The sequence below is a fragment of the Leuresthes tenuis genome, unplaced genomic scaffold (assembly GCF_036924035.1).
Source record: "Leuresthes tenuis unplaced genomic scaffold, fLeuTen1.0.hap1 SCAF_6, whole genome shotgun sequence".
In the NCBI taxonomy this organism is placed as follows: Eukaryota; Metazoa; Chordata; class Actinopteri; order Atheriniformes; family Atherinopsidae; genus Leuresthes; species Leuresthes tenuis.
Window position 1 is genome coordinate 18,160,840 of NW_027325360.1, and position 21,497 is coordinate 18,182,336.

The 21,497-nt window shown below is 40.7% G+C and overlaps 3 protein-coding genes across 3 annotated transcripts; all 3 read left to right on the forward strand.

Annotated features, from left to right (window-relative positions):
- Positions 1-679: 679 nt before the first annotated feature.
- Positions 680-7,029, forward strand: gal3st1a (galactose-3-O-sulfotransferase 1a). Its single transcript, XM_072386981.1, has 3 exons — positions 680-968; positions 4,954-5,095; positions 5,606-7,029. Exons 2-3 carry the CDS (start codon positions 4,977-4,979, stop codon positions 6,753-6,755), a joined length of 1,269 nt encoding a protein of 422 aa, XP_072243082.1. The 5' UTR covers positions 680-968; positions 4,954-4,976; the 3' UTR covers positions 6,756-7,029.
- Positions 7,030-9,524: 2,495 nt separating this feature from the next.
- On the forward strand, positions 9,525-16,372 carry lztr1 (leucine zipper like post translational regulator 1). The gene is made up of 19 exons (XM_072387991.1): positions 9,525-10,138; positions 10,224-10,286; positions 10,369-10,425; positions 10,506-10,585; positions 10,690-10,798; positions 11,359-11,442; positions 11,541-11,598; positions 11,710-11,849; positions 11,958-12,159; positions 12,407-12,517; positions 12,639-12,731; positions 12,869-12,964; positions 13,257-13,446; positions 13,546-13,715; positions 13,873-14,156; positions 14,269-14,418; positions 14,786-14,891; positions 15,013-15,093; positions 15,506-16,372. Exons 1-19 carry the CDS (start codon positions 9,972-9,974, stop codon positions 15,620-15,622), a joined length of 2,358 nt encoding a protein of 785 aa, XP_072244092.1. The 5' UTR covers positions 9,525-9,971; the 3' UTR covers positions 15,623-16,372.
- A 1,387-nt stretch (positions 16,373-17,759) lies between these two features.
- cldn26 (claudin 26) lies at positions 17,760-18,531 on the forward strand. Its single transcript, XM_072386982.1, has one exon. It carries the CDS (start codon positions 17,760-17,762, stop codon positions 18,414-18,416), a length of 657 nt encoding a protein of 218 aa, XP_072243083.1. The 3' UTR covers positions 18,417-18,531.
- Positions 18,532-21,497: the final 2,966 nt, after the last annotated feature.

The following is a 21,497-nucleotide window of genomic DNA, read 5'->3' on the forward strand; positions in this document are numbered from 1 at the left end:
CCACATATTGCTACATTCTGTTCAAATATACTTGACGCTCAGGGTGGAATGTTCATTTCAATCTCTACTGAAATTTCTGATGTTCTGCTCACAAGATAACAGAAAAATGGGAGTTTTACAAGCACAGCTTTGAGTTTTCACTCTATTTTACATGATTGAAGGCAATAATGTTGATTCGTTATATTAAATTTCTGATATAGATCTGTCCTTTGTTAGCTGGGATGAGCTTTTCTAAGCTTATACATAAAACTCATGACAATCCAGGATTTCTTTGTTCAGCTAATTGTTCATCTGTTCAAAATTTTACAGCTGTGCACATGTATAGACATAGCTTGCTAAATAAGCCTTTCAGACAATAGACAGAGCAGTCTTGATTAGTTGGAACAATTAGGGCCTTTGTGTTTTGCATTTCTGCATTTGTTCTTTTTATTCCGTTTTCCACCCCTCCTGTCAGCTTGCAGCTCAAACTTCAGTTTCCACTCTCAATGGCCCTCTGTATGAAGACACATAATGGGGACTATACATACCCTGTCCTCCCTCCTCTTCTCCTGCCCTGCCTCCCTGCCTCTTTGACACTAACTGACAAGTGTATGTCCCTTGGCAGGGACCCTGACGTCACAGGTGGCTAGATAACCTCCCCGCAGTGCTTCATTCAGCGAGATCAGTTTCGGATTTGGAAGTTGAGGGAGGAGGAGCCTGGAGGTAGCCCTCAGGCATCAGGTGTGCATGCAGAGAGGCAGGAGAGAAAGAGGAGAAGAGCAAACAGATAAATGGGATCCGCAGCACTGGACATGCGATAAGTGGAGTACGGGACTGTGCTCGGTCTGAAGCAGAATGAGTACATCAAGCACAGGAAAAACCAAAGGAGGGAGCTTAACTTGTATTGATCATCTGGAACTGGATGGACAACAGGATGCAGTAGGGCAAGCAACACTTCTAATAATTTCTCTTCTCGTTTATGCATAAGGGTAAGGAATCTTTCTTTCATATATTATTATTATTATTATTATCTCTAGTAGTAATAAATATTTTATCTAATGACTCGCCGAATGCTCTGTAATACTGCCGATAATCCCTGTAATTATCTTTGAGTAGCAAGATTTACAAGAATTTACTGTGCAACACCCTTAAGTCATGTAATCGCATGAAAGGTGGACAAGGGTATCCTTTACTATGATCCTTAGGATAGCCATATGTACTGTTAATATCAGTCAAGATTTACTTATTCATCTTGACTGGAAAAGATGACATAAGATGAATCCATTGATAGTTTAATTTGCAGCCATGCATCTATCAACTGAATCAAGTTGTTCTAAATGCGGGCTGTAGAATTTGCTCAGCTTGGTCTAAATGTTGAGCAGATGAGAGAACATTTATGAGAGTGGATAAAGTTTTATTTATGTACAATCAGGAAACACATTTAGGTTACATGGCACTGTCCTATGGAAGTTCAAGCAAACGACGAGCTCTACTACAAAAGTAACAGCTTATTTATCCATTACAATGTCTTGTGAAACGATTGGAGTCATACTCAGAGGAAATAATCTCACTTCACTCTGCATTTTTCAAATATAGATGTTTAAATTTGATTAAATTAGTGTCCTTCAGGCGATCATTCAAGGAAAAAGCTGATCACAAACAAAAAGATAAATTATTATATCTTAAAAAGCACATTGTACAACTGAAGACCAGGATAACTAATTAAACTGATAATACAATGAAAATAAAGTAGATAATAAAAAGAGAGAGAATGACTAAAAGTCTAAAAAATTACAATACAATACAATACAAAGGTTTTTCCAACTGTTTGGAGCATATTAACTAAAAGTGTCACCAAATGTTTTTGTTCTGCCTTGTGGAGCAGCTAAAAGAGAAGAACTGAAAGATCTGAGTAGCTTTCCAGGTTTGTAAAATGTTATTTCAGGGAGGTATTCTAGCACAGAGTTAGTGCATTGGTGTTTAAAGAGCTAAAACAGAATTTTAGAGTCAACTTTGAAACTGACAAGCAACCATTGTGCAACACACGTGCCTTAGATCCAAGAAGTGTATTTAATTTTAGAGTCAGCTTCTCTTTGTGAGCCTTTGTTCAAGTTATCAACACTCTGATGGCTTATCCACTATACGGTTAAAAGGTATGTCCATTGACTCAGTGTGATGGACACAGAGATATGCCCATATTAAGCAATGAGTTTAGTCATTATTTTTTATAAGGCGCTGGTCATGACCACTAACAACAGCATAGCTGTGGAAAGAGAAGGTGTGTCCCCTGACGACCGCAGGAGCAGCATGTTATACAGGCTAAAAAGTAGTCCTACAACTGACCCTTGTGGTGCCCCACAGCTCTATGGCAGAAAGGACAATTGAGAGATTCTTGAGTTTTCCAAGCGGCCCACCGATCCAGTCAAGGAAGAAAGGCTTTATTTATCCCCTTAGCATTTTTCCCCTCTTTTTTGGTACCAGATACTTTTGCCAGTGTTACCCAGCAGCTGGTAGTTTGCGGATGCTTAAAGAAAAGTACAGTTTACAACGTGTTTTTTCAGCCCCTCATCATTTTCAGAACAGCTATCATATGGGCAGGAGTTGTCCCCATGGTAACCAGAGAATCGGAGGGGAACCATTTGCTCGCTTCCGTGTATCCCGAGCTGAACAGATTTCTATCAGACAGAATTTACCAAAACAAAACAAAAACAACCCAGATTAGACCATTTTTAGGGCTATTCAAAATCATAGTCAAATCATTGTTTTTCCTTGAAAGTCTTTTGAATAAGGAAACAGATTTTTCAAAACAATGCACAGTAAAATAATTATTTTACTAAAATCCTTTTGAGCAACTAATAGCTTAGAATTTTTTATTTTTCTTACCAAGAGTTGTCATAACACTAGGTATAACAATAGGTTATAATCTTAAACAAGTTTTCCGAGATATTTGAAAGTGGTGATTCATTTGGGAAAAAAATCAGACCACATCAGTGTACCAAATAGATGAACAAATTCTGGTTACTGTACTGGGTTGTTTCTTCAATCATGATATAGTTCGAATTAAAACACATCAACTACAAATCTAAAATACGTGATTTCATATCATATGCCACAAATGAAAGATTAATATGTAAATTTACGGCCAGTCCAAAATAAATGGGTGTTATTGTTAAAATCACTCACAAGAAGATGGTGGGTTATTTGTTTTGACTCTGACTTTTGGAGCGACACCGACAGACATATAAGTGCTATCACAACAGGGAGCAGCTCTCAACTAGAACATCTCTGTTATGATATCAGTTCCAGAGGTCAAAAAGTCTTCAGGAATATTTACAGTCTGATATTTCTGAGCGCTCTGAAAAGTTTCAACCAAGACGTCCACTCTGTGATAACAGGCCCACATGACAGTCTGCACATTACGGTGGGTGTACAGTTTGTGTTTCTTTGTTGTGGACTATTATAAAATACCAGTACTATTTAAGTGCAGTTTTGAGGTCTATTAACTATTTCGATCAACATGCCGCTTTCATATTGTTATCTTAATTTTGTAAGAAGTAATGTATTTTACGGTGCTCCATTAGTTGACGGCACATTTACCCTTTGCAGGTTGAGAATTCAGGGAAAGAAAGTTAAATGTTACATAGTGCAAAAAGTAGTTTTATCAAATATTAAATCTATTTCAAACTTCCTATACTGTTTCTATGATTTAATCCAGAAAAATTATTAGATTATCATTATTATGTGTTATTCATTATTAAACTAATATCTTCTGACATTGGTCTTGTGACACGTTGGATAGACCCGATCTCCAGGTTAGAAAACTACTGATATGAACTATTGAAGTATTTAAAATCAACCCCACCTTGATCAGCTTTAAAGTGCAGTAAACAGGGAATGTTTTATTGCAGAATGAGCACTTTTGTTACTTTTTTTGTTTGTGATACCACAATAAATGTACTTAAGCAGGAGGGAAATTTCACATCATAGTATTGGTTTTATTTACCTTGGTTTTGAAAACGTCTTGAGCCTCTGGTTCAAGACTATAGCCCAAATCCTCCAGCTACGATAAGGACGTATAAGGACTGTTCTCTTACTGTTCACTTAAAATCCCTTTGCCTCAAAAGGAATACGGTTTAACTCATTGTCCCTGCTTTGCTTTGGGGTAACACAGGGTCATATAATGCCACAAATTCCAGGTGGTAGGTATTACTTTGTGTCTTATGTTGCTGAGTCAGCAGGTAGCTCGTCTTACCACAGTCTGCAAGGGAGAACACTATATCACTTTCCATGGTAGTGCATAATTTATTCCTTTGAGCAGCTAAGAAACACTAGGTCAGTAATTTCTAGGCATTGGGGTTTAGTTGCTCACTCTACAATTTTACGACACCCTGTGCTTAAATGGCTTATCAACGGGAAAGGCAAATGAAATGCTGAACTGTGAATGTGTGTCCTCCCTGTGGGCTCCACGTTTTTGGTTCCTTTAATTATGGTGCACCTCATGACTATACTCTAATCCACATAAAGATGACAATTGTGGAGCTGCCATTAGCGATTTACCGTAAATAGTTTTGACAAAATAACTGTTCATATGAAGGACTTTTCCTTATCTCTCTGACAGTGTTATCTTTTGGTCCTATAAGTCCAAAAAAAGAATTCTAAAAGCTTTGAATTGGTTTATGTCCACCTCTCTGAAAACCAAAGAACAAAGGTCTACACAGTCTACATCGAGCCACTTTCCCATTGAGTTACCAAGCAGCTTTTTATTACTCATTCAATGTGTGGTGGTCATTGTGTTTAAGAGTCTTACAACTGAATAGATGGGATCATGGTAGAGACTGTGACATCATAACGGAGGTCTCAGCTTTTTTGTTTTTGAAAAAAAAAAGAAGCCATGCATGCAGGCAAGAAATGTGACTTGTGAAGGTGGATTATTAAAACAGATATGTAAAAAGAGATATGTTGTACGTCTTTAAGGTTTCATTTGACTCAGCTGGACCATGACTGGCAGGAAAGGGAGGTCCATGTGCAAAGGCCTGGTCCTGGGTACACTACTGACCAGCTGCATGATCCTGCTTTACTGCCTCTCCACCCCACAGATCCACTTCACTCTGCCTGAGTAAGACTAATAATGCTGGTGTACATGTATTTCAGAAAAATGTATGTATAGAAATAAAGCTGTGTCAAAGTCTTAAACAAAAAAAAAGGTCGACATGTTGAATAAAATGTGAGTAAAAAGCAGAATACCTATGTGCAAATTGTTTAGATTATTTAAATGAAAATGCTGTGATAAAGAATTTAATTCTATCTGAAAAATATGTTCTCATTTCAAATCTGAAACTGGAATGCCGGAATAAATGTTATTGTATAGTACAATAAAAAGACATTTTAGATAGATTATTTACACATTAAACAGTGTCACAACTTTCTATAAAATGGGTTATACAGCTTATCAAATTTATTCTGCTGCTAATGTATTGTAGAGTGAAATTGACCACTTATTTTACAGAGAAATAATGACCTAAGTTTCCAAATGTCCTCTGTCTTTGGTTCCAGCTTCTCAGATTTAGTTATTTGTTGCATATATTTCATCACCACATTTATCCTTTTCTTGCTTCCCTCTCTGTAGGGTCCCAGTACCTTACTCTTGTGCCCACCGTCCATCCCAGCTACAAACCAAACAAACTGCAAACAGCTCACAAAAGCCCTCTGAACGGCCCTGTTCTCCTAAAGTGGATATCATGTTCATGAAGACCCACAAAACAGCAAGTAGCACCTTCCTCAACATACTTTTCCGCTTCGGTGAGAAACACCGGCTCAAATTTGCCTTCCCAGACAGCAGGAACGACTTCTTCTATCCGTCCCTCTTCCAGCGCTCACAGGTGAAAGACTACAGACCTGGAATGTGCTTCAATATCATCTGTAATCACATGCGTTTCAATGCACCTGAGCTGGCAAAGCTGCTACCTACAGACACATCCTACATCACCATTCTGCGAGATCCTGCGGAGCTTTTCGAGTCATCGTTCCATTATTTTGGTCGACTGGTTCCTTTAACCTGGAAGATACCAGGTGATGACAAGCTGACAGAGTTCCTGCGTGACCCCCACAGCTACTTTGATCCAGAAGGCTTTAACTCTTTCTACCTCAAAAATCTGCTGTTCTTTGACTTTGGACAGGACAACACTCTGGAGCTGAATGATCCACAGGTAGACAAAGGCATCAAATTCATCTCTAAGCGTTTCCAGCTGGTCATGTTGGTGGAATACTTTGAGGAGTCACTGATCCTGCTCAAAGATGCACTCTGCTGGGAGATGGATGACTTGCTCTTCTTCAAGCTGAATGCCCGCAAAGGATCCACTGTGTCTAAACTGACTCCTGAGCTGAGGGCCAGGGCCCTTGAGTGGAATGCAGTTGACTGGAAGGTATACCAGCATTTCAACCAAACATTTTGGAAAAAAGTAGACGCTTATGGACGGCAGCGTATGGCTGAGGACGTGGCAGAGCTGAGGAAGAGAAACATGAAGATGGCATCTATCTGCATTGAGGGGGGGCGTGCTGTGGAGGCTGGAAGCATTCAGGAGACAGCCATGCAGCCCTGGCAGCCAATTGGAGAGAAATCTATCATGGGCTATAACTTGAAGAAGAATGTGGACAAAGCACATCGGAAGTTGTGCCGTAAGATGTTGATGCCAGAGATCCAATACCTAACAGAACTTGGGGTGAACCTGTGGATCACCAAGCTGTGGGGACATGTCAGAGACATCATTAACTGGTGACTACACATGCGAGTAAGAGAGGCTCATTCAACTTTGAAAAACTGTATTCCAATAAAAGATATCTGACTGTGCATAGTTTGAGAGGTTTAAAGATTCTGCCACGTTTCTTTTCTGATTGAGCCGAAATACACTTGATTGTGCACTGTAAAGTACCCGATTGGCTGTTGACCTCCCAATCTGCAAATACTGAACACGTTTGCTACACGCAGCTGAAGCTTAGTATTGTTCTATGTTTGTGAGTCAGTTTTCAAACATTAAAATGTTCTTTCTCTCATACGTGTGTTTTCTGATGGAGCACTTGCATGGACTATGAAGTTCACAATTAATTGAGTTGAAATTAAGGAATGATTGCTGCCCTGCCAAAAGACACGGAGAATCGTACATAGCATTAGAAGGATTTTATCTCAAAGTCTGAATCTATCCCATCAAGTGGAAACATTTACGCTGTAAAACAATGGATCCATGCGAAGGGCTGATGTAAAAACAGTGATGTCTATGGAGTATTTGAAAAGAAAACGTATTAGCACACAGAGATTTGTAAAAGCAGACGTTAGTTTTACATCTCTTAACATGGAAATATGATTCACTTTAAAAACACTAAAAGCCATGAGACTTAAATAGTGTGAAAACGGTAAAATGACAAACTTCTTTAAATATTAACATGGTTACTTTTGGTTGTGAAGTAGCAGCTGTATGGATGTGAAACAGAGTGATGCTACATAATTTATATTATGTAATTAATTACAGACTTAGTGTCTGTCACGAAACAGTCTTACAAATTACACGTAAAGAAAACATTCGATAAACTCAAATTCATTTCAGAGTACATGGCATTTGCTGAGCCTTTTGCTCCATGATATAGCATTGTAGTTTCTCCAGGGCACTTTGCAGTCATAGGCATCCTTCCCCTTCTGCTGATATCACAGCATGAAACCCTGACGACATTTGAATTTTCTAGCTGTCTTACACTGTTTGGATTTTGAATTTAAAAAAAAAATGAATCATTGTTGTCAGTATCTACAAATCAATGGATTCGGTTACTCATTCATTTACCTGCTATTTACACAATACAATGACCCACTGCAGCAAGGTGTTTTAGTCATTGTTTTATTCTTAAAATAAATTCAAATGAAAAAACAGTTTAAAAAACTCACAATTCCCTCTTGTTTAATCTTTATTATCATATATATTCATATATATATACATATTTACACGGGGGAGAAAGACTGCTCTGGATCCTTTGTGTATGAATATAAATCATCTACCCGTCTTCCCTCTTTGAAAGAGTATCTCTCATTGAAATGATGGGTGAAGTTAAATCATCAGCTTTTAAAGTCTCAGTGATTCATACAAGAGGATTGTCCTGTTAAAACAAGCTGCGGTTACAGATAATACACCAAGGTGAGACCAGTACTCCATTGACCTTTGAAGATATAGCTTCTGTTTACCAGAACATCCTGTTTTTCATGAATTACAGTAAAATGTGTTTTACAGTTAGAAAATTTAAAGATGGAGATTTTTCTAAGAAACTGCACGAGTTTCATTAAAATGTAAAAACTGCTAGAATGATAAGAGAATTAGACGCTGCCAGCGTTAATTACAGCATTATGTGGCTCGCTTTGCTAAGACACATAAAGGTAAAGGGATAAAAAAATGTAACTGTATATGAGAATCCTTGTTTGTTTCTTTACAGACATTGACTTACCTTGGCAGGAAAGTACCAGAGGCGTTATTAATGCTATTAATACTTTAATACTTTGTTAAACCATGTGATGTATGAGTGCAAATACAGTAAATCGACTGCCATGAAGCAGTAGCAATGTACATCTGTGACAGTAATCTGGCTGAGAAAAGAGAAAAATAACATTCTTTGTGAGCTCAGTCAACATTTACACCTCACATATTCTAATAAAAGCTGTGTTCAGAGTTGGAGGCAGAAAGTTGGGAGAGGCTTACTCAAAAGTGGAAAGCAATGAGACCACGTGGTTTCACCATAATAACTCATATGGGAACAACAACAACAGCAAAAAACAGTCAGTAAAGAAAATCTCTGCCAAGGCTCAACAACAAAAACCTGGATAGGAATCAGCACCCAAAAGGCATCACCTCATTTGGGTCATATCACACCTTTGGAAGAGCTTACTTTCAAATCCTTCCACAACTTTTTGAGGAATCTTTCTAAAAAACTTAACCAACAGGTGGAAGTGACCTACTTGATGACCAGGTGACAGAGGAGGTGCTCATCTGGCCATGGTGCAAATGATCCGACAGTAGGATATGGGCCTGTGACTCACGACCAGCCAGCTGAAACTGAGGAATCCTCTCGGATGAGAAAGCAATTGAAAATAATTCAAAAGAGCTGCTTTCCACACAAGCTGAATGAGAAATTACCCTGATAGTTAAAACCCTCTGGACTATAGGCTTTAGTGTTACTAAATAATTTACGTGTGGCATTGGCAACAAGTCAGAGATAAGAACAGCACTTATCGAAAACCTCTCCTGCCCTGTCCAAAGTCACCGAACATATCTATAAGTGATGCGCCTCACTATGAGGCTCACATTCATGATGTACAAACTGCACATCCGACCATAATTTAATGTAAATTGGATAAATTACACTTATTGGCAATCAGTTCACTGGAACATAATTACTTTACAACCCTTTATGTATTCATTGGCTCTATAACTTCTGTATTCCACGCAAAAGCAGATTATGGTTGTCCTGTATCTTGTTTCGAACATTACAGGAAGTGAAGTCCCCACCAGTCTCGCGGGGGCGTGGTTGTCTGATCCCCATGATAGCGGCACTCTTATTTTGCTAGTTTAATTTTTGTACCTATTACCCTTCCACAAACTCATTCAATAATTACTGAACTCAACGAAGTGTCAGACCGACTGGGCAGATATTTTGGTGTAACTTGAGCTGCTAACCGTTCACCTTTATTCGCTGTAAGTGTTTCTTTCGTTGCTGTGTAGCAGTAGCATGACGCTAGCTAGCCAAGCCTAGCTGTGAGGTTAGCGAGAAGCTAACTGTCAACCAAAGGAGCGGAGTTTCTACCTTTACACAAAGCTGACCTTAGTGTAACCTGCACTAATGCAACAGCCGAATTAGCGGCTGCAGACGTCGTTGCTCTCGCGCTGGAGGACCGCCATCGACGATGCCGTTAACAGAGGAGGTGCCTGCGGATGAGTGGCCCTGAGGACTGACCCAGTTGGATGAGTTTGCGAAAAATGTCCTGCAAATCAACGAAAGTGGCCCCGAGTGTTGATTTCGACCACAGCTGCTCCGACAGTGTGGAATATCTGACGCTAAACTTTGGCCCATTTGAGACTGTTCATCGCTGGAGAAGACTCCCTCCGTGTGATGAGTTTGTTGGTGCAAGGTAACATGCTGACAGATGAGAAGCATCATCACAAATCCCACATATTTATTTATGCTCACCCTGAGACTCGTGTATCATCACACAGGCGCAGCAAACACACTGTTGTGGCTTACAGGGATGCCATTTATGTGTTTGGGGGAGACAACGGGTGAGTATTGCTGTACGCTGGCAGGTGTTTTCTCTGGGTGGACACCACATACAGTATGTCACAGTTCTTTGCCACCCAACAGGAAGAACATGCTGAATGATTTGCTCCGCTTTGATGTGAAGGACTGCTCTTGGTGTCGGTAAGGCTACAGCATGCTTAAGAAATAAGCACAAAGACCACAAAATATGACTGAACTCCAGTTAATGCTGTGTTTCACAGGGCTTTCACCACTGGAACTCCACCAGCTCCCAGATACCACCACTCTGCTGTGGTCTACGGCAGCAGCATGTTTGTCTTTGGTAATGTTATCTTTTTCTAATTTGAGTTGAAAACGTGCTATTCATTCAACCTTTACTCAAACTCAAGTGGCATGACTATAATGTTCTACTCTAATATGTTCCAGGGGGCTACACAGGAGACATCTACTCAAATTCAAACCTGAAAAATAAAAATGACCTTTTTGAGTACAAGTTTGCCACAGGGCAGTGGACCGAATGGAAAGTGGAAGGAAGGTAACACGTTTATTCATCTATCCATCCATTTTCTACACGTGCTTAATCCAAGCAAGGGTTGTGGGTGGGGAGGAGGGGGGGTGGAGCCTATCCCCCACTGTCATTGGGTGAGAGGCGGGGTTCACCCCGGACAGGTCGCCAGTCCATCACAGGGCCGCACAGACAAACGAGACAAGCAACCATCCACGCGACAATTTAGACCAGTTAACCTGACATGCATGTTTTTTTGGGCGGTGGGAGGAAGCCGGAGTACCCGGAGAGAACCTACGCATCCACGGGGAGAACATTCAAACTGCACACAGAACGATTCAAACCAGGAACCCTCTTTGCTGTGAGGCGACGGTGTTAACACCCACATGCAGCCCATGTTTATTCATACATTTGTGTTTCTTAAAAGACTTTTGAACGTCTTTTAACACCAGGAAAGGATGATTATTTGAACAGTTTGTTTAAAGAAAAAACATGATTTTCTTTGTTTATACCATATATTAAAATCAAGCAATATGCATTAAAAATGCAGGTCCTTACCTGGACTGATCAGTTTGATGTCTCTCTTGTAGCTTGCCAGTGGCCAGATCCGCACATGGTGCTACTGTTTACAGCGATAAGCTGTGGATATTTGCTGGCTATGATGGAAATGCAAGGTATGATTGAAACCATTTCCTTTTCTCAGAGCCACACATTGATTTACGTGCTCAGCCTTGATTGATTGATTGATTTGTTTATTTTTATTTGTGTGTAGGCTGAATGACATGTGGACCATCAGTCTGCAGGATCGAGAGCATGCATGCTGGGAAGAGGCCGGTTAAAGTCCTCACCATGAATTAAAAAAAAAAAACAATTTAAACTAAAAGGCCCAGAAATGCTGCACATGTGTTGATGTTTCTCCTCTTTGTCCTCTTGCCCATCAGATTGATCAGAGCGGTGAGATTCCCCCCTCTTGTTGCAACTTCCCAGTGGCTGTATGCTGGGACAAGATGTTTGTATTTTCTGGTCAGAGTGGAGCCAAGATCACCAATAACCTCTTTCAGTTTGAGTTTAAAGGCCACATGTAAGCAAAACCTTTTAATTACAAAGCCTGTTTACTCTTGTTGTCAGATCAGACAACAATCATCAGATCAGATGAAGTGTAATGGTGCTTCTCAATCCATCTTCTCAGGTGGACCCGTATCCCAACTGAGCATTTACTGCGAGGCTCCCCGCCACCTCCCCAGAGACGTTATGGGCACACTATGGTTGCTTTTGACCGCCACCTATATGTATTTGGAGGTGCTGCTGACAACACTCTGCCCAATGAGCTGCACTGCTATGATGTGGACTCTCAGACTTGGGAGGTGATCCTGCCCAGCCTTGACAGTGAGGTATGAACCAAAAACAATCAGAAAGAACTGTTATTAGATGTTACAACGGATGAGAATGGATCACAAACGTGTTTTGTTAACATAGAAATAGTAGTATTAATAGTAGTAACAATAGTATGACATTCCCTTATAGCAAACCCCGAATATGCATTTAAACACATTTGTTATTGAAGCTTACAGGTTGCTAAGCGGTGGTGAAACACTCCCCAACAGAAGCTGATTTATTTCTTTATTTCTGATCGCTCAGATGCCCAGCGGGAGACTCTTCCACGCTGCTGCTGTGATTCAGGATGCCATGTACATCTTTGGAGGGACAGTGGACAACAACGTACGCAGTGGGGAGATGTACAGATTCCAGGTTGGTGTGAATGACTGTGGAAATATTCACGTGTTTTATGTCATTAAGACACTGGTCAAAAAACACTTTGGTGCCTAAAGGTGAGATCACAAACTGAAGCAGAGATGTGTGTGTCTTGCAGTTCTCAAGCTACCCAAAGTGTACCCTTCACGAGGATTACGGCAAACTGTGGGAGAACCGGCAGTTTTGTGACGTGGAGTTTATACTGGGAGAGGTGGGTTTTCATCGCTGTGCAGGGATGACATCCCTAAACTGCTGACTAAGATTACAAAGGGACTTTTACGCGGTCCACCTAACTTGTGTTTTTTCCATTGGTCGCCCCTTCTTTTTTTTTTTTTTTGTTATTTACAGAGAGAGGAGAGAGTCCTGGGGCATATTGCCATAGTGACTGCAAGATGTCAGTGGCTGCGCAAGAAAATCCTGCAGGCCCGGGATAGGCAGCAGCAGGTCAGAGCCACACAGCCAGAGCACCCTCACGCCCTCTGAGACAGCAGCACTGTCTGAATATATCTCTGAAATCACACAGCGGTTCTGGAATTTGCCTAACCTCCAACTCCTTTGTCTCTATTCAAATTTGCTATGACCGTTTTCCTTTCTGTGTAGAAAAGCTACGGCAACACTAGTATGAGGCACTGGGTGTTTTTAACTAAACAGAAAATGAGTAGATATGTGGCTGAGGAGCAACATCAACAATTGTAACAGCAGGAGGTCAGTTTTCTTTTCATTTGTTGTGTTGCAGAGGACCAAACAGGAGAGCAGTGAGGAAAGTGATGAGGGAGCAGCTGGAGGCCCGAGGGATATCCCAGCGAGCAATAGGCCATCGGGCACACAGCCCCTGCTGGAGGTATCCATCAGGGAAGCAGAGGCCCAGCCTTTTGAAGTCTTAATGCAGTTTCTCTACACAGACAAGATCCAGTACCCCCGCAGAGGTAGCTCTGTCCTCATAGCTCTCTCTTTTTATGGTGCACGCAATGAAGTCAAGAGAAGGAAAGAGATTCTATCCGTTTTTGTCTCGACTGTCTATGCAGGTCATGTCCAGGACGTTCTTCTGATCATGGATGTATACAAACTGGCCTTAAGCTTTAAGCTTTCACGGCTGGAGCAGCTTTGTGTGCAGTACATCGAGGCATCTGTGGACCTGCAGAATGTTCTCAGTGTTTGTGAAAATGCCAACAAGCTGCAACTGGACCAGCTGAAGGTACATCCAAATAACAGTTAAAAGACTTGAAAAGTCCAGTTTAAAACGTTGTTTTTACTGATCTCTAGTGGTTGAAGTACAAAGTGTTTTAATTCAGAAGTAAGAGGTTCTTCTAGAGGTTCCCACTAATACCAAAAAATCTAATTTCTTTCTCCAGGAGCACTGTCTTAATTTTGTGGTGAAGGAGTCCCACTTTAACCAAGTGATCATGACTAAAGAGTTTGAGCGTCTTTCCACCCCGCTGATAGTGGAGATAGTGCGGCGAAAGCAGCAGCCTCCGCCCAGGGTTTATTCAGACCAGCCGGTGGACATTGGGACCTCCTTGGTTCAGGACATGAAGGCTTACCTGGAGGGAGGCGGCCTGGAGTTCTGCGACATTATTCTGCTGTTAGATGGTCACCCACGACCCGCACATAAAGCCATACTGGCAGCCCGGTCCAGGTAGAGGAGCACGTATTACTCCTAACTTTTTTTTTTCTTTCTAAATCACTGAAATCTTGCTCCGTTTGAGTTTGGCGACATGACTTATAATCTTTCCACTGATATCCTGCAGTTACTTTGAGGCAATGTTCCGCTCCTTCATGCCAGAGGACGGTCAGGTAAATATATCCATCGGTGAGATGGTCCCCAGCAAGCAGGCTTTTGAGTCCATGCTGCGTTATATCTATTATGGTGACGTCAACATGCCTCCTGAGGATTCCCTGTATCCTTCTCAAACTATGGCAAAGAGCATATCATTCAACAAATGCACTGAAAATGTTTAGGCTTTGTGCTAGAAGAGAGTTTTTCTTCAAATATTATTTCTGTTTAGATCCTTAAAAATGTTAGACTGTGTGTTGAATGTGTGCTGCTTGAGTTAAGTCACTAAAATTGGACCTTTTGTATTCTTAAGTATACATGTGGGAATGATTTTGTTCGAGGTAGAATTAGAAGTGACTTTCGGCAGTGATTCAGTGTAGGACTAAGATTTGTGATGCATTAAAACAGCATCTTTGAAACTCTTGTGACTTGTCATGCCAGTGATGCACACAGAGAACTCGTCTTTCTCCTCCTTGACCTGTGATAAACAGCTATCTGTTTGCTGCACCATATTACTACGGCTTCTCCAATAACAGGCTGCAGGCTTACTGTAAGCAGAATCTGGAGATGAACGTCACTGTGGAGAACGTCTTGCAGGTATTTCTGTTTTTTCATCCGTGGGGGGGGGGGTTGTGACCTAGCTGTACAACGATGTCCCTTTCTTTTTAGCATGAACAATTTCTTCTCTCATTCCTCCCTCGGTATTTTCCCCCCACAGATTATGGAGGCAGCTGACAAGACCCAGGCTCTGGACATGAAGAAACACTGCCTCCATATTATTGTCCACCAGTTCATAAAGGTGGGTGGGCTTGTCTCCGGAGCCCTGAGGGTGTGCTGCCCGGTCGCTGCAGCTGAGCTAACCCTCTAGTCGTGTCTTCTTTGTGGGAATCTGACACCTTTGGCCTTTTAGTGGATCACCCTCCATCTTCTACATAAAGATGAGACTGTTTACAGCTTGGCCGGCTGAATAAGCATAAGGGTCACAGTGGCACTCTGATTATTGTTTGTTATCCAAAGAAACAGTGAAGCACTCAATTTTCACTTCACTGGAGTGTTAGCTCTGCTGTTGATATTTCTGTGAAGCTTCCTTCAGCTGTTTTTCATTTTTCATGCATGTGCAAACAACAGCTGCTTATTGCCCATTTTACACTGACTCATTGTCTTAAGTTGAGCATTTTTTCATTTTGTTTTGTTCTCCTCCCCTCCCAAAGGTATCCAAGCTCCCCAACCTGCGGTCTCTCAGCCAGCTGCTGTTGTTGGACATCATTGAGTCTCTAGCTACACACATATCAGACAAACAGTGTGCAGAGATGGGCTCCGATATTTAGGATAACTCCTGAGAGTGAGGCCTCTTCTTCTTTTTTTTTTTTTTTTTCTTGCTTTCCTTTTTTCTTTTTCCCTTTCGCAGAAGCCGTAAACGTCTGCCGCACCTAATTCTAGCCATTCCCCCGTCCCTAACACCTCATTTCGGACCTTGCATGTGTCAGACCTCCGTACAATAGTTGCCTTTTCACTCGCACTGCATCAGGTTGTTCTCTGCACGCGAGTCTGGAGTGAAACCAGTTTCTTGCCTAGAAATTTTATAGAATGTAGAAAAAAAATCCAAAAAATCCCCTTTTCATCTCTACTTTGTTTATTTATTTTGTATACGTAAAAAATCTCCTAGATTTTCTTGGCTCAGAATGTCTCTTGATTTTTTAATTTTTTTTATTTTAATAAATATGCAGCTTATTGTATATACCTTTTTTTTTTTTTTACTTTAGAAATGTACCAGTGCTGTCGTAAGAGATCTCTTCTTTAATTTAAAACAGTTTTAATTTATCTAAATGGTTATGAATTACTTGTATTATTCTTAGCTGCGACACAGTTCTAAAACCAAGATGAAACCAAATCATATAGAAATATCCAGTTAGGGTGAAGCATTTGTTTCAGATCTTTATGGAAATAATGTTGCCGTTACTAAAGACAAAATCTATGCATACAACATCGTAATGTGTAATGTCAGTTTAGTGTTATGAAATATATGCCTACATGGGTTTAATGTATTTCAAGCCTTAATAAATCTCATTGAAAAGTGAGTCATGTTCTTATGAGTGTGTATGCCCCCCTCTGTCCTGGTATTGGTGCTTTGACCTTTGATAACGCCTCTCCAGCCCTGACCTAACCTTTTAAATGCTGTGAAGTCCAACGCTCACTCAAGCATACGTATAATGTCTGCGCCTCCTAAAGCTGCAGAAGCATCACTGGCCCCACTGGTTTCATACAGTTTCATGTAGATCCCCCCCCCCCCCCCCCCCCCCCCCCCCACCCTCAGTACTCCAGTGCTCGTAGCTGCTTTGACATATTCATATATCTCCACTTGATGTTTTTTATGTTTCAAATACTTTTACAAATGTGAAAATCTTCCACAGGCTGATTCCATGTGCTAAGACCGTTGAAATGTACACTATGTGAGAAAGCTGAAGGTTAATCCTTGGCCTTTCATCGAATGATCTAGATTTATGGTTTAATTTTCCAAAGATCTGTGGATGGTAAGGTCATTCAGTACTCCTGGTTTGAGAGGAGGAATTCCTCTAGCCTTGACGAGGTTTTGCACTTGAGCAAAATAAGGATTGAAATCCAACTATGTATTGAGTAAAATAGACATTTACAACAAATGTAATAATTTGTGGACAACTAGGGTTTGGATCTTTTTTTCCCCAAACAGACTTGAGGACTCGGGAAAGAAAAAGCTTGAACTCAACACTGAGGGAAGTTCACGGGGTTTTCTGTGAGCAGGCAGTTGTTTTGCAAGAGCTTTAAAGGCCCACATTAAAACTCCCTAAGAATTGGGACTATTTAAGACTGTTGAAAGGACCATTGCAATGAGGACAAAGTGCTTTTCATTGTCCAGACACTTGAGACTCTTGGCCAATAAAAAAAAAACTTCCCTTTTGATTTCTTTAGAATGTAAATGTTTCAGTTGTAAATAATGTACAAGCCTCATCAGTGAGAATGTTGCAAAAAATGGTCTCACATAGTGTCAAACTTTCAAGAAGGTGGACTAATTTCACAATTCTGCAGAAATATTCCATTCTATGAATACCTGGAGCAGCTTTTATTTCCTTTGCGTGTGTGTGTGTGTGTGTGTCGCCCATGCTGAGCTCGCTCATGTTTCATTCATTTAGGCCGACTTGTGCACTCACTCAGCCCAGAATTCCACTGGACATATCTGGTTTCATCTGAAAACAGAGTTCATTATCCACAGCGATGACATTGAACGTTGAAACAACACAGTGTGTCCATTGTAAAGCCACAGTCCTGGATTATCTCCTTCCTATCAGGTGCATTTCATTAAGGAGGCCGAGGAACTGGGTCTTTCCAACAGGTGGGACGGGCTACAGAGCCGCTCTGGATCTCTTCCTCTGTTCCATACACTCTAACAGCTGAATCACAGCTCAGACTCTGTGTGTGCAGGGGCAGACCATGGTTTTTCTTACCACTAAAATGATGCAAAGAACTGCACTGTTTGTGACTTTCGGAGGCTTGGTCACATCTCTCATCACAACCTTCTTACCTCTGTGGAAGACGATGAACTCTGATCTGAACGAAGTGGAGAACTGGTTTTCTGGACTGTGGCACACCTGCCTCTACACCGAGGAGGTGGGAATTCAGTGTAAGGCCTATGAGTCCATCCTGGGACTGCCGATGGATCTGCAGATCTCAAGAGTTCTCATGCTGATGTCTATAGGCACCGGAGGTTTAGCTGTGTTGGCCGCCTTCACAGGTCTGGAGGGAGTTAAGATGTGCATTGGGCAGCCTGGTGTAAAAAGAGGGCTCCTGATCTTTGCCGGGGTGCTGTCCTGGGTATCGGGGCTCACTACTCTGGTTCCCGTCTCTATTGTGGCGTACACGACTGTGGTGGAGTTCTGGGATGAAGGTTTTCCTGATGTGATGCCTCGGTGGGAATATGGTGAGGCAATGTTCTCTGGATGGTTCGGAGGTTTGGCACTGGCCATCGGAGGGACCCTGTTCTTTGTGGCTGTATGCATGGGGGACTACGACCAGCGGCCGCTGAGAGTACCAAACAATCTGCTGGTGAACCACAGGGCAAAGCACTACCAGAAGACAGAGGTTTTATAGCTTTGCAACATGTATAGTCTCTGCCCAGTCATGTTTTTGACACGGAAACACATCAGCGTGTGCATCTGAACAATGAAACGATCATTTGTAAACTACTTCAGCAGCTTCTACAAGTTAGAGGGCGATCACTGTTTTCTTTCTTTCTTTCTTACATTTCTGTGACCTCTCATAGAAATATCAGCATGTGATGGGACTGAAAATGTTTTTATCAATGTAAAGCAAAAATAATAAGCAACTGTGGTAGTTTTTATTCTTGGGAAAATCTTTAATGCCCAGAGAAATCAGAGAGAATCATTTATTCAGCAGTGAACATGCTCTGTAGTGTACAATTTTACTTGAAGCAGTTATACAACAGTTACTTGTAAATGAAAAAAAAGTAAATGAATAAGAAAAAATTGGTAAAACATGGAATCTGGCAGCGGGTGTTAAAATTGCGACAATGACAACTAGGATAGATTTCAAACCATACACGAAACTGAAAGTTTTATAATTTAAGATGTATTTTTTTTGCATTCAAGTTAATGTTCAGCACACGTTAAAGACAGTGTCGCTTATCGACGGTAAACTCATTTTAAGAAAGAAATAGCTGAAAATACTTTTTCTCTATTCTTTTCAAATAAAAAAGTAAATGCAGAATCATTCTGTGTAATCCAGCCTTGATCATTAGCACAATACCATACACATAACTGCAAATCAATATTATTTCATAAATTAAAATGTTTGATGAATGAGAATTGGATTATGACTAAATTGACGGGGAATACAATGATAAACTTGCACTGAGCTGTGCAGCCTGTAAGCCTTTTTTTTTTTTCAATCATCTCCAAAATTGGCAAAGATGACGTTCAGAATGAGGGTAAAAACAAAAATATTCTATGGACTTTTGATGTTTGAAATGCATTACTTTGTCAAAGCCTGTTTGCAAACTGGAACAGAGGTTATATCACAGCAACACAGAGTCGGGTTCCTATTTTGAGGAGGCACAATCAGTTTTATTTTGACCACTAAGGGATGCTGTAGGGAGTAAAACTGTTTTGCCTCATTAGAATTTATGTTTTTACCTAAATCATTTTTGAGTCTCGGATATTTCAGGTGTACACTGAAGTCAATAAAGCACTGCACCATTTTTCAGAAACTCCTTGTGGATTAAAATCCAGCTACTGCTAGTATAAACATACCTGCACATACATTTTCTATCTTCTTTATTTCCCTTTGTCTTTTCTTTGGACTCTCTCTCCTTCAACAAAGTATTTTTCTAAGGCTGTTTGTTAGTAAGTAAATCAATTTGATCAGAATTTTTATATGTAAACACAATTTAGATGCTAAAAGCTGTGTCAGTGTTGAAGCAACCAAGCTTGATAAATGTAAAGAAATGTCATTCAGAACTGCTGCCTCAGCCTGTGGAACAGCAGCATTTCTGAAGGAGAGGTCTGATTGGTACCTGGAGGCCACAAGCGTTGAACTGACCTGTTCAACAGATATTGGAACATAGTAATTATTTTATCTCGATATGTACCAAAGGTCACCATATTTCAGTTTTGAATAAACTGTTTACATTGTGGACACAAAAGTTAGGCTTACCTACTGTTGGTGGACTCTTGTTATCTCTACACATATCAGATGTATGTGACAGAGACATTTAACTTTACACAGATGAGAAAGTTCTAATTGAAATCTGTCTTATTCGCTAATTCGGTCTGCAGAGTAGTCACTCAGATTTGTTGACTGCTCAGCTTGTGATCTAAAAATATCATGGAAATTTATACATGGCAGCAGTGTGGTATAGAATGTTAATTCAATATAAAAAATACAGTGTGATTTGAAAAAACAAAATCCATGATCAAAGGTCGCTACACAGGAAGCCACGACTAATCTGAAGATTCATGAAAAGATCCAGCATTAGTGGTGTGGTACCTGTCTTTGAATCTAACGCCAGAGCAGGAGGGGATAGTTTAACAGGAGCTGTGTGACGGTGCTGCAGTTCACTGTGCTGAATTTCATTTCAGAGAGAGATTTCGCAACATCAGCTCCTCTTCATTCTGCTGTATGCAGGGATGTGTACAGCAAGGAGGCAACACAGCTTTATTTGGATGTCATAAATGACATCATATCAGTTAGGCTGTAGTCAACGTCTTCATTTGCTTCACCAATCAACACTCAATTTGAATCTTTTCTAACAGCTGTTGGTATGCTGTGAAATGTATGCTATGCACTTTAGTATGTATGAATTGCTTCTCAATCTGGGATTTTAGAGGTTGCAGTTCTCTCTGGCCTCTGCAGATGAGAGTCCTCCTGTAATTCAGTTAGTCTAAGTGATGTTTCAGCAATGGAAGGAAGTCCTTCCTGCACACTGGGACACCCCAATCGGTCATTTTGAAGTGCACATGTGCACCGCCTATCTTGGCTTCCACTCAAACATGCTATTAGCCGTGCTTGCATGCAAAGAGCAACAAAAACATACTGACAGTAGAGTTCATGTGCACATGTCATCTGTCAGCCCCTGTGGAAATACAATTACACCATGTGGGCATTTTTCCCTTTAAGTTTGGTTAATCTAAGAGGTTCTAATACATATATATTATTGTTTATATTAGACTTTTGACAGTGGGAATCTGCATTTTAGCATTCATCATCTGTACTTACTGCATCTGTACTGCTCTCATCATTAGTTCTGTATAAATTAATCTCCATTTCTCAGGTGAATGGCCTTGTCCCAGCAGTTATTTAATGGGGAGGCACAGTTCCTCCTGCGGTAGCGCCATGAGGAATGGAAATATCTTGGGAGCTCATTTCTACAAGACTTAGTATACTTTTTTAATCCTGCCCCACCTTACCCCCTGACTGAAACTTGGATTTACTGCAACAGCTGCACTTTCATTTTTTCACCCTCTGCTGATCACACTGAAAAGAAATGGAGCAAACTGTAAGAGCTGTGTCAGTGTTTGTAGCAGTCTAACAGCAGTTCTTTTATGTTTCCTGATGGTCAGAGTAAATACAATCAATGCCTCACTGGTAGGATTTAACAAGAGCTGATAGCCTTGCAGATCTGGGATGCAGTACAATACATGTGAAGACAGCAGG

What these genes read in the sequence shown, in the direction of transcription:
- gal3st1a (XM_072386981.1), top strand. Translation starts at nt 4,977, where the DNA reads ATGACTGGCAGGAAAGGGAGGTCCATGTGCAAAGGCCTGGTCCTGGGT. An exon ending in ATCCACTTCACTCTGCCTGA is followed by an intron (nt 5,096 to 5,605) that starts GTAAGACTAATA and finishes CCCTCTCTGTAG; the next exon opens with GGTCCCAGTACCTTACTCTT.
- lztr1 (XM_072387991.1), top strand. Translation starts at nt 9,972, where the DNA reads ATGAGTTTGCGAAAAATGTCCTGCAAATCAACGAAAGTGGCCCCGAGT. An exon ending in GAATGGAAAGTGGAAGGAAG is followed by an intron (nt 10,799 to 11,358) that starts GTAACACGTTTA and finishes TCTCTCTTGTAG; the next exon opens with CTTGCCAGTGGCCAGATCCG. An exon ending in AGCATGCATGCTGGGAAGAG is followed by an intron (nt 11,599 to 11,709) that starts GCCGGTTAAAGT and finishes CTTGCCCATCAG; the next exon opens with ATTGATCAGAGCGGTGAGAT.
- cldn26 (XM_072386982.1), top strand. Translation starts at nt 17,760, where the DNA reads ATGGTTTTTCTTACCACTAAAATGATGCAAAGAACTGCACTGTTTGTG.